We start from the raw sequence: 12,734 nt of genomic DNA on the forward strand, positions 1-12,734 counted from the left end.
TGGTCTTTAATATCTCTTCCAACCTGAACCATTCTATGGTTCTATGATTTTTTGATTCTATGATTCTACAGAATCAGGCTGAGACCATTTCTCCCAGCACAGGGCTGGAATGATTAGGAGCTCTGTTTAGTGTGAGAGACTCACTGCACAAAGCAGACAAATGCTAGAATTTAAGGCAACGCTTGCAAAATGCTCTAGCCAAAGGTTTTCTCCCCAATGAACCATCCATATTTCAGCACAGTTACACTGGGCATCATCTTTTCCCTGTGAGAAGTAAAAAAAAATCACCAGTATCCAAATGCAATCTTCTATTTATTTTTTTAGGGTCCAGTTCTGCTTTATTTGTACAACTGAGTCCCCTACTGGCTTCCCTTAAAAGGCAGGATCAAATCCACAGTAGCTTCCACAAGTTCAGGAAGAATAGCCCCTTTCAGGTGAAAAAAAAAAAATAATTAAGAAATAAATAAAGGCGACATTTATCACCAATGACTGTAAATATGCTGTTCACAGCCCAAGCTCATTGGGGCTCGGCGTGCATAAGCACACGCTTAACTTTCAGCATGCACTTAAGTCTCATTAGGGTGCTTAAAGGCTTTCCTGACCACGGATGCTTTCCTGAGCTGGGGTGTGGAAGGGGGACGCCTGTCTCATACACACGTGGACAACGGGGCCGTTATCTTGCTTGGAACCTTTAAATGCCATGGTAATATAAGAAAGCATAAATAATTAAACACAGAGCCTCACTCAGGACCAGGGCGGCAGCGCCGCCGACAAAGATACATTTATAAGGAATGCACCCTGCTTTACAAAATCCCCTGCGATGGTGTTGGAAAGAAAATACTTAACCTATTGCTCTAGGAACCCATGAGCACATGGAAGCTTGGGGAAGGCGGTGATTTATTGTAACAGGCACCATCTATTTCCTCCTCACTGTTAATCATCTATCTATGAAAAATACGTGCGTGTTCCAAACTACCGGCTGAGCTACCAAAGGCTTAAATGCATCTAATTTCCCTGATATCTTTGGTGGTATTCCAATTTATATCAAGGAAGAAACTGGTCGTGTTGCAAAGTTCAGATGCCTGCTGCCTGCCTGCGAGGTGCTGGGTGTTCACCCACTATTGTGCAGGTCTAAGCTTGGGAGGTGGATTGTTTCAGAGCTTTAGATGCATTTGACATGTACTTGTTCCTCCCTGGCATGTCCTGTACTTCTGAAAAGACACTGTTCCCATTCATACTAATCCTGTGCTGTGCTGGAGGTTCCTAGCAACAATAAAATACACAAGGGAAATAATTATACCTAAAAATTTCCATATGTGTGGATTTATTGTGCCCTGTGCGCCACTGCCTTGTTCGGTTCAGGCAAGCTTAGGGAAAGGGTGTCTTTGACACCTTCTGCAAAACACACAAAGCAAATTCCTGGCACCAGTTTTATTGCTACATTTGTCTTTCTGTGTCTCCGACATCGTTCGGTTTTTTGCAAAGTGAACAATCATAAATGTTCTGAAATTGTCAGAAAGCGGTATGAGTGCTCCCCCTCCCTTTTCTCTGCCTCGTTTTTAGATTCTACATCAACGTAACAAGGAATGTTTTGGCCATCAGGCAATTTCTAGAGTTCATTGTTTTCCTCCCACTCCAGTAAGTTATTCTCTCAATGTGAAGAGTCAGAAGTCTTAGCTCTGCCTCCAGCGTCTCTTTTAATTTCTGAGGGTGATGACTGACTTTTTGGTGTCTCCACTTCAGAGTCCTGGTCTGTGATGCCCCAAGATTGACAATCCCTCCTGCTGAGTGCTATCAGTGCCCATCGATGGGAGAACCATCAGCCCAAAAGTCAGCACCGAGGTCACAGAATCACCGAATCTTCTAGATTGGAAGGGACCTTAAAGATCATCTTGTCCAACCGTCAACCTCACTGACAAAAATAGACACCCACACAACAAACAAGGAGCATCATCACTAAACCAGACCTCCCAGCACTACATCAACCCGGCTTTTGAACACCTCCAGGGATGGGGCCTCAACCACCTCCCTGGGCAGCCCATTCCAATGCCTGAGAACCCTTTCAGTGAAAAAATTTTTCCTAATTTTTCCTTTGAGGTCCTCAAAGTTAGACATCCAAAGATCTCCACCAACAGCAAGACACCCAAGAGGATGCATCTCTGTGAGCAGGAAGGTCATATGTGATTAAATACATCTGGACAACCCCTCAGAGAAAGGGAAATGAGCCTCCAAAAAGCCTGTGATCTCCTGGCTGGCTTTGGGCACGGACAGATGGATGCATGTGTGACCTCCCCCTGGCACGTATGTACCCCACGTGCACGACCGGTGTGACGCCGGACAGAACCCCACCGGGCGGCGATGGTGTGAGTGACTTCTACAGAATCCACATTGTATGCGCTGTGCATTTCCAGTCCATACACACAGTGTGTACAATGCAGGTGCTATAAAGTCAGGTATCTCCCCCAGCAAACCTCAAGCTGGGCAAAGTCTGGTGGCCACCACCTCATCCCAACTCCCTGCTCTCCTCTGTGGCTTTTCTTGTGTAAGTGTCTCCCAGCAGTTGGAAAAGGGGCTTTCAGGCACGTGTCGAAGCTGTGAGTAAGAGCTCACTAAGGCGACTTAGCAAGGAGACTGCTAGAAGAAAATTCATGAATAAAGACCTTATGAAGGTCTGGAGAAGTCCTGGAGGGTCTTGGGCCCCTGCTCTTTGAAAACTTTTCTGAGGAACAATACCTGTGTTTTTTCAGTCCCTCCGTGTCATAGTTTCCTAATATTATATGGGGTTAATAATACCCTCTTATGCCTCCTGTCCTGTTAGACACAAATTCTTTCAAGCAAGGATGATTTCTGCTTGGGTAAACATACAGTGCTCACCATCATGGGTTTTTGGACCTGAGCACCTCTAACAGTAACACGTCGATCTATTTGGCCTTTTCCAGGTCTCCCCACAATCCTCATTTGCACCTTAGCTGAAAGCCAGTGCAGTCCAGCCCGGGGAGGGGGGGGGGGAGGAAATTAACGTGGTGTGAAGGAAAAATGCCAGTGGAATCAGCTTGGGTTTTCTAGCTATTGGTCATGCTTCTTAGACTTCCTTCATAAAACAGCTGCAGGGAACTTGAAGTCTGCTGGGGAATTTATTGTTGCCCATAATCTCATTATTTATTTATTTATTTTGGGTGCTGGCAAGGCACAAGTTCCTTTCTGTCATCAGTGTCTCCTTTGCAAGAAGGGTGCTGTGGATTTTCGTGGAGCTGCGTTCCCCAGTGCCAGTGAGGATGGGGTTTGAAAGGAGCTATATGTCCTGGTTTCCTTCGTAGTCTGAAAATAAGATGTTGTAAGGTGATTTTTGCTCCCTATCCCCACCTTGGAAATTTCCAGGCAGGATAAATCCACTGCTATTTGTTGGTTTTTAGTCAACAAGCAAATAAAAAAAATAAATAAAAAAAAAATAAATCCCAGCTTTTGGGGTAAACTTGTCTTTTCTCTACCTATGTGAAATGTCACAATTATTTATCGCTGATTCCCTGTCATTCATTGCTGTGGTATGGGCAGGATCCAGTGCCCACTGCAGGGAACTGGAGTTTTTCCACTGACTCCAGTGGGTCTTGGATTGAGTTGCCCTTTCCAGTGCCCAAAAGCTATCAAAGCAATACGTCTGTACGGGGGTGTGTGTGTACATTATCATGCTAATCAAAACAAAGCAAAAACAAATGCAACTGGAGGGATCCTGTGTTCTCATTCCAGAGGAATTTAAATTGAGCAGCCTCAGACTCTTGGATGATTGGTGTTGTGACAGGTGTGACTTCAGCTTTGTGGTTGCTCTGATAAAATGATTATACTCTGGCAGCGGTTGGGAGAATTAATGAGAGGAACCCATGCCTGTTAGACTGTTTTCCTTTGGCTGCATTACGAGCAGCATCAAGTTGGTTTTTCTTGTTTAACATATGGCATTATTTTTCAACTGCTTCCCGCTCTTTCCCGAATTTGCTCCGGGGAATTGCTTCTCTAAGTCTGCTCTGGACAGTTTAGTGGCATTTTCTGAGAACCAAATTTTGTAGCTTGAAGGTTTGGAAGAGGGTGGGGTTTGGGTTGCGTTTTCTTTTTGCTCACTTATTTTAAAAAACAGGTGACATCCAAGGTCCTCTCTGACTCGCAGAAGCTGAAGCAAGAAATGCCCTCTCCCCAGAGTATCCCTCCTCATTTATTTATTGTCCCCAAAACCTACCAGCTGGCTGGGACTAGACTTTGCCTGAGAGATGGATGCCCACTTTAGGACTGAAATTTACACCTCTCAGCTTCATCAAGTTGGAGGTTGAAACCTGATGACCTTTAAGGTCCCTTCCAACCTCTCTCATCTTCATCAAGGGACCTTTAAGGTCTCTTCCAACCCAAACCATTCTCTGAGTCTATGTGGCAGCACCAGCACCAGTTGAATACAGCGTTAGCAAGGAACTTGTGGGTCCCTCCTCTCCCATAACCACAGTGGGGAAAGAGAAATGTGAAAGAGTCTTGTGGGTTGGACTGCCCTGGACTAGTGAATCCCTTCCTTGCTCTCATGAAGCACAAAACCCCCACAGTCCTCCATAAACTCAGATCTGCACTATCTGGCTTGCTCAGAGCTCCACTGTTAGAGATGTTGTTTTCCTTCCAGAGGAAACCATGTGCTGGAATGGGGATGGTGTGATGCACGCATTAATCTTGTCCTAAAATGCAGTCAGGATGTAGCCAGGTGCATTTTGGACTTGGAAACTGGGAAGTGGTCCTGGGGCATACAGTTTTGAGGTAACCGTAGACACCTCTGAACAGGTTTCTTCTGCTGTAAGCTCCTTTGTAGACCTACACCCCATTATTCTTAGTTATGTCCTCGAGGATCATCTAATACGTTTCCTGTTCTACCTTACAGTCCACAACCTTCAAACAACTGTGAGCAGTTGTTTTATTGTCCTCAGCCTCCCAGCACCTCATAAGTCCTTGCAAACCAAAGCTAATGCCAGAATTGAACAGAAAGCACATTCTCCTCTGAAATGGTGTGCGCCCACAACGCCTCCCAGTAATAAGCACCCTCCCCACACCCACATCCCACCCCTTTCTCCTTCCTCCAGGAAAAAGATGCCCAAGTTAAAAGAAAAGGGGGGGGGGAAAAAGGCTTCCCCACAAATTGCAGGTTTCTACCACTGCTCCAACACTCATGAAACCTCAGGAGCTTTTTAAAGCAACTGAGATGTGAGGTGGGAAGGAAATGAGAGCTGAGATCTGCAGTTAGGAGCAGATGTTCACAGCCTCGTGCAACTTTCCGCCTCTCCAGCCCAACTCCTGTTTCTCAGCAGGAGACACTTGGCAGAGATGGGGATAACTCAGAGGATGCACTCAAGTCAGCTGTCACATGCACACATCTGCTGCCCTGGAAGGATGGCAAGATGTCTTGTCTCTCCAAGCCTGGGCTGATCCTTCCAGAGATCCTGGAAGTGCTCCAGTGTAAATACCACAATTTAGAAATTATAAAGGCTTCAGGGTTACAAAAATGATGAGGGGACTAGAACATCTCTCTGGTGAAGAAAAGCTGAGGGACTTGAGGGTTTTTAGTCTGGAGAAGAGAAGACTGAGGGGGGATCTGATCAATGCTTATCAATACTTCAAGGGTGGGTGTCAGGAGGATGGGGCCAGTCTTTTTTCAGTGGTGCCCAGGGACAGGACAAGAGGGAACAGGCACAAACTTGAATATAGAAAGTTCCATCTCAACATGAGGAGGAACTTCTTTCCTTTGAGGGTGGCAGAGCCCTGGAACAGGCTGCCCAGAGAGGTGGTGGAGTCTCTGTCTCTGGAAACATTCCAAGCCCACCTGGACATGTTCCTGTGCAACTTGCTTTAGGTGACCCTGCTCTGGTAGAGGAGTTAGACTAGATGATCTCCAGAGGTCCCTTCACTGTGATTCACAAGAGAGCCAACTCATCCTTGCAAGAGCTACTGTGTCTCTGACACTCACCCTGTGTCTGTCCCCCCTCCTCTATTTATGTATATGCACTATCTGCTTCAAAGACCACCTCCAACAGGCTTCTTACAGATCAACTTTAGGAGCATCCGTGACTTACCCCAGCCAAATAATGTGAATCCCCAAAGATACTTCTTCTCTGAGAAAAATGCCATGAAGATGAGGCTGTGGAGATAGAGCCCTTCCACCAGAATCCAGTAGTAATTGGTTGCCAGGAAGTAGAGGAAGAAGGTGACCGCTACTTTACAGCCCACCTGCAACGACCACAGAAAGACAGGGTTATGTGAGGAACATGATGTGAAACTCTTGTTCTACATAATGCAATAATTTACCAAGATGGGCTGCAAAACAAGATGGAGAAAGGAAAAAAGTAAATCTGTATATTCTGTTGAAGGCTTTTACAAGAAAAATCTGTGCAAGAACAGAAGAGATGAATTGAGAAGAACACCTTCCCTCAGCCTGACATCGTGTCTCTGATAGCAGGTGATCTGGAAGATTTACAAGGTGACCTTGTAAAAAAAAGGTCAAATTTTATCCTGGCACAGCTGTTATGCTAATCCTTTGCCAAACAAAATGAATATGCACATATTATATACATATATATGTATATATATAAAATATGGACATATTTTTACCCATTTTCTTTTACAGACAAAGTGAGTTAGAGCAGAAGGAAGATCAATTAAAAAAATCCCCATCCAGGTTTAATAATAATTGCAATATTTACAGAAAAACACCATCTACCCACACACAGGGAGCATCAGGCAATAATTGAAAAGCTCCCACTTCCCGCAGAAACAAAAGAAATACATTAATTTTCACCTTCATCACTTGTTTGCCTTTCAATTCAGCAGAATGGAAAATGCCATTAAATCGCTAATATTCAAAGAGTGCAATATATTATCCCAATTATTCCTTATAATGAGTCCAGTCCAAGGAGAAACAGAAAACAATGCAGTAAAACATTCTGTGTTCTTTCCAAAAAAGGAGTGTTTTGAAGTGTGCTGAGTGCTCCAGCCAGAGACTCGAAAATTAATTAAAACTCTCTAAAAGGGAAAGAAAACATGATAGCAAATTTCCATTTGGGGGGAATTGAACACACAGTGGGACACTTAATATCTGCTGATTTTGTGCAGGGGTATTGGTGGCCAGGTCCCTGGTAGCAGCACAAGCTGGGGAAGACTTGAGAAGCTGAATGAATCCATGGGCAGAAAGTTTGTTGTCACATTGTGAGAGCCATTCCACTGGGATGCTTGAGCTACCTCAAATTTTTTGTGTGCATTGACAGTAACTCTTGATCTTAGATGCCAAAATCTACCTCCTCTGCCTCTGCACCATGCAACAATTTGTGGATGGTGAGCTGTCATACCTAGGCTTCACCACGGGAAATCTGATGAAAGGAGAGCAAAGAGCTTCAGCAGGTGGGAATGACTTTGAAAGCTGAGCATGGGCTTCATCCCTCCCACCCACATGGACAACGTAGATATTGCCATCTGAGCTTTCTATGTAGTGAAAAGAAACATCTACTTCTAGAGTCAAGTTTACCTGACCTCAGTTTGACTTTTATTTTAGGATGTGATTCATCATACCCTCATCTCAGCTGACCAGAGATGGAACCTGAGGTGATGAGACACCTTGTAGACATCTATTTTTTGCAGATGAACCCGACCCTTTCTTATGACAGGGCATAATCCCACCATTGTCCTTTGTAAAATGTCTTTTGTTCAGAGATGGGAGTGATAAGTCACAACAGGAGGAACCAGAAGTGGTTTGCTGCAAAATTACGGTGAGATAGGATGTCTACTGCTGACCTTCTTCCTGAGAAGCTACCTCTGCTCTGGCTCTGGTGCCAGGGCTGAGAGCTTCCCAAGACACGTTGAACTGTGGCTTTGCTACCTCTGGGCTGTCAGTTTGATGACACAGATGTTACAGCACAGTGATACCTCCATGGGTCACACAGAGAGAAAGTCCAAGTGGAAAAATCAGCCAGTTGCACATTGTGGTGGGAGAAGTTACATGCAAGCACTGATGTGCCTTGTGCTGGGAGGAGTTTCCAGAGCCATACGCTCCAGGGGCCATCAGGAGAATGTTAAAAGTAGTAGTTGTAGATGGGAACCAAAAGATCAACCTTGATTTTAACTGCCCTGGGGAACAGCTGTTTCTTAGCTCTGGGACTGGGAAGTCCCTCTGGGACAGTGGATGGAGAGGGAGTGGGAAGGAATGGGAAGAGGCTGTGGCGGGTGAGGAAAGGGAGGGGAGGTGGTGTCCCACAGTAGGGTGGAAAATCCCCCCTGAAAAATGTGTGGAGTTGAACAGAGAGGACAGAGGCACGAAGGCTGGTGATACTCACAAACTGTGATTTATCTGCTGGAGGTGCTTCAGTGATGGATTTCAAGTCTTCCTCTGAGATCCGTTCCATCTCCTCCAAAGCCGACCCCGAGTACAAGACCGCGTCCTTCACGAAGATGCTCATGGCCCTCAGCATGAAGGAGACAAACAGGTGCATGTGGATGTAGTTTCTAGTGCAGTGCAAACGTCTGGAGGAGGAGACAGAGAAGAGTTGGAGTAGTTTAGCCCTTCTGTTGGATGGACACAGGATCACCACTGCTTCTGAAAAGTCCCAGCTCCTCTCATCAGCACTGTGCCACCATGGGGTGTGTGCAGTGAGAGTGCATCCAGTGTGCAGTGTATGTGTGTGGTGACCACCTCCGTGGTGTTCAGCGCCCATGCAACGGGTGTCCATCAGACACGCAGTTATTTTCCAAGGTGCACAGACAGAAGGCAGGACACATGCACTGATACTAAAGTGTGTACCCTTGTGTGTGTCCCTTTCACCGGTAGATCCATCCCTCCAACAAATGTTGCCCATCTCAAAGCAAAACCCTGCATTTATCTGCATTTGCACAGAGGAAATGGGCTACAAAAGCCCCATGGTCACTAAAAACCTTGCAGAGGTTCTTGTAAACTGCTAATCTTTGTCCTCACTCCAAATTTAGTAGCAACCATAGCGGTAACTACAGTCTGCTGGGCTGTTTTCTCTGCCATTAGAGACACTGTCCTTTGCTTGGTCACCTTGAGCAGTTTCTGGGCTCCACCCCAGCAATGGCAGCAATGACCCCACAAATGCTGATTGTAAAGCGCTTTAAGATCCTTTTTTGGGCGAAAAGCTGGATGGTAAGAAGTGAATGGGTTAGACTCATATCTACGAGGTGTGTTTCAGAAACAGTGATCATGCCTTTGGGGAGAAGAAGCAACTACCTGACTGTTGGAGTCCCTTTCTGTCCTCTCTAGCTCTGTCGCCTGGCGAGCCATGCATGAATTTATGGATGGATTTATACTCTCTTAAATCCCCAGCTCCAATAATGGAAATAAAAAATATAAGCTGTGGGTTTTCTTCTCCTTTGGAGGAGATCGTGACAGTAATAACTGTTGTTTCCTGTGCTATTATAATACAAATTACGCCAAGTGGAACTGCTGAGGTATAAATTTAGATGAGCTTTGGTGCCTGCAGTGAATCCAGTGAATCTCTGGATTATGTGTTATCTGGAATTTCAAAATGTAGTCAGTGAATCTCTGGATTATGTGTTATCTGGAATAAAATCTGGCTTGGTCCCCACTGCTGCTTTGATCTTTGGGGCAAAGACGCCCTACCACAGTCGCCCATGTTGTCTGGGCTGTAAGTGAAGTGCTCTGACTACCTGAAGAAAGAGAGAGGACGTCTACTGAAACTAGGAGTCTTCTTGCATTGACGGATATTAAGTATTTTAACAGCCTTGCCGGTGTCCAGTGGGAAATGAAACAGGAGGGAAAGGGTTGAGAGGACAGGGGAGTGGTGACAGGGATGGCTTCTGGGACTACATCATGTGAAGTGCCTCCAGGAGGGGTCTGCAGTCCCCTTTGGCTTGTGTGTGTCACAGATTTGGGTGCTGGGATGCTCTGTTATCCAGGCAAATCCCACTGACCTCCTTTTGCTCACTGCAGAGAGGTCTGAGCACTTTTAGAACTGAAGGACACACATTTTATTCCCAGTGGTGTGTGTCTGGAGTTTATCTCAAGCTCGCATGGTGGGAGATGCTAAGTCCAACTCTAGACACTACACATTTCTGTGTAGAGAATTTCCTTCCACTATGAACCACCAAAGGGAAGCAAATCTGGAGCTCAGGGATCAGGGCTCAGCACTCTGCTCTATCTGCACCTCACCAGGTATGGTTTCCCCAAGGACAAACTTCTAGCTGTGAGTGACACCTTCTATCCCTCCCCTCCCCTGGTCTCTACAGCAGAGAGGAAATGCAACATCCAGGTCTGAGGAATGGATGGCAAGGGTTCCAAATGGCATTTAGGGGTCTATATCCCTCAGCCAGGGTGGTGGAAAGTGAAGGCAGACAACCAGATTTAGGAGGGTGAGGGTCATTTTGGGACCCCTAGGCACAGCAGAAGCATGGGGAGATTGGAGAAGTCAGTATGACACTTTAACATGGTTTTGGTCGCCTTCAACTGGTCTATCCTTTATGAATATTTGAGTTTAGAGTGGAATTTCCCTGAGGAAACCTTAGCTATCTAAAAGTTAGCCATCTAAATCTAAGCCAATGATCTCAAGGGGTAAGTAATAGGGACAGAAAACCCTAGATAGTCTTCCAAGGGAGGGAAACATCTTCCTGGAGGTGTCTCTCTTCCCCTTTGCTACAAAGAGGGTGTAGAAAACTCCATTGCAGGCAAGCGGAAGAAGTTCAGACATCCCACCCGCCATCCCCCAAGAGGTTTGACCTAAGTGTCACTAACACAGCCCAAAGCAGAGGTGTAACATCTCGTGGCTTGCTGAAGAAGCACATGCCACCCCAAGTTTTATCCTTTAGGAAAGCCCGAGGCTTTTCCAGTCTAATGACAACTTGCTTAGGTAGAAACAGAGCCGCCTACCTGAAGTATCCCAGGATAAGGACAGCAACTGTGAGGGATCCCAGAGAGATGGAGTATCCAACAGTATAAATCAAATAGAGGCGATCAAAGACCTCCTGCAGTACAAATGATGGAAAAAATAGCGTCACATTAGAACGCGTCCTACTGTAACACAACCGTGGTAGCAGCACAGAGATTCAGGCCATCATATCTGCTCTGGGCCTGGGGAACCTTTGGCAGTCACACTTGTTGTCCCCTTTTTGCTTGGAAAAAGGTATTCATCCTTCCTAAGGAATGGGGCGAGTTGGGATTTTTGCAAGGGACTGGTGATGGAGTTGGGTTATTCCCATGCCTGGGAGTTTTGCAGCATTTTCATCCCAAAGGAACCCAAAGCGCTTTACAAACTCTCAGCCAAATCCAGAGATCACTTTTGCTTCAACAAAATGCCTGCTGACCCGGGATTTTTGCTGGAACGGTAAAATTTAACCATAAGGCTATGCCATACCATTGCTGAATGACTGATGTCCAGGTTGATGGAGCATCAACCCACCACAGAAGACATGGGGAGGATATACTTTGGCTGCAGGATATGAGAAGAAATCACCTGCATTTATTTTTCATTGTTAAAATCAAAATCAGCCTATGACTGTAGTTATCCAACCCAGACACAACTTTAGCTTGCCAAAGTCCCATTGGAAAACGTCCTGTCACAGGAGAGCTCTTAGTAATTAGGTTTTAGTTCTCTTGGACCTCTATGTTTTAGAGTTGGGCTTAGAAACCCTGAGCTTTCCATTAAATAGTGAGATGCTTTTCTTCATCCTGTGCTGGGGCACACAGCTTAACTCAGGGATCACTGAATGTCTGCCTGAAAAGGGTTAAAATGCCTGCCACCATCCTAGCTTCTACTGCCTTTCAACGTCTGAAATTAGAAATAAACCCTGAAGAAACCAACCGATTCAGCATCTTTCTCCTGGCTCCCTCCTCCCCTGCCTCCCGCCTTTCCCTCACCCCACCCGCTGGGTTGCAATAACATTAGTAACGCTGGGCTCTGAATGACAGCTCTGATTTTGATTTGAGGGCTAGAAATGCTGTCCTGGAATGTGAAACCTCAGCCCTATTACATCAGAATCCCCAGATATGTGAATGTTTCTCTGCGGTTTCCATCGGTCGAGCGGCGCGCTTGCCAATATTAATGTAGCGTGTGTGTATGTGCGTATTTATATATATCTCTCTGTATATCTGTGGGGGCAGCAGGCACTAAAAAGCCAATGTGAGCAGATTTGAGAGGTTTTTTTTGGGGAAAAAAATAAGCTCCTTCCCTTCAAAGCTTGGTGCGTTCTTCCCACTGCCAAGCTGGAATTCTCTTTGAGCCCGAAAACATTTGCCTCCATGGTAAAAATTAAAAAAAAAAAAAAAAAGAATTAAAAATTCTACTCCAAGTTTAGGATTCATGGTAATTCGGCAGTTGTGAGGCGTTACTATGCTCAGCCTGAACAAAAGCCTCCCTGAGCCCCATTCAGAAATTTCACCGGAAAGATCCACGTTCCTATCGGACAACGACACCGTTGTAGTAGCAATGGCCTTGGGAAGGGCCTGCTCATTGGCTGGCAGGACATTTTCGGAGGCTGTGGTTAATTCCTCTGATTAACCACAGGGCCTCTTTTTGAAAGGATGTTGAGTCAGAACTGCCAAGACATACACATGCATGCATGCATGCACGCTGGTGTGCTCGTTTGCAGACAGAGGTGCCACAAATCTTACCCACTGTCACCATGGGATTCAGGGAAGGTAATTTTTTTTTTTTGGTATGGGGTGCTTAGGTCCTTTGGGGAAAGCCTCAGGAGCAAAAGGT

At 45.7% G+C, this 12,734-nt stretch overlaps 1 protein-coding gene across 1 annotated transcript in view; it reads right to left on the reverse strand.

The window, feature by feature from the left end:
* Positions 1 to 12,734, reverse strand: part of PTH1R (parathyroid hormone 1 receptor) — a 125,091-nt gene that overhangs the window by 14,151 nt on the left and 98,206 nt on the right. Inside the window, exons 5-7 of the mRNA XM_014945122.1 lie at positions 10,904 to 10,998; positions 8,340 to 8,526; positions 6,090 to 6,243 (exon numbers count right to left, since the gene is read on the reverse strand). Of these exons, the coding sequence (XP_014800608.1) occupies positions 6,090 to 6,243; positions 8,340 to 8,526; positions 10,904 to 10,998 (436 nt within the window). The remainder of the gene's footprint in view (positions 1 to 6,089; positions 6,244 to 8,339; positions 8,527 to 10,903; positions 10,999 to 12,734) is intronic.

Source organism: Calidris pugnax, unplaced genomic scaffold (assembly GCF_001431845.1).
Source record: "Calidris pugnax isolate Ruff unplaced genomic scaffold, ASM143184v1 scaffold54, whole genome shotgun sequence".
NCBI classification, from domain to species: domain Eukaryota; kingdom Metazoa; phylum Chordata; class Aves; order Charadriiformes; family Scolopacidae; genus Calidris; species Calidris pugnax.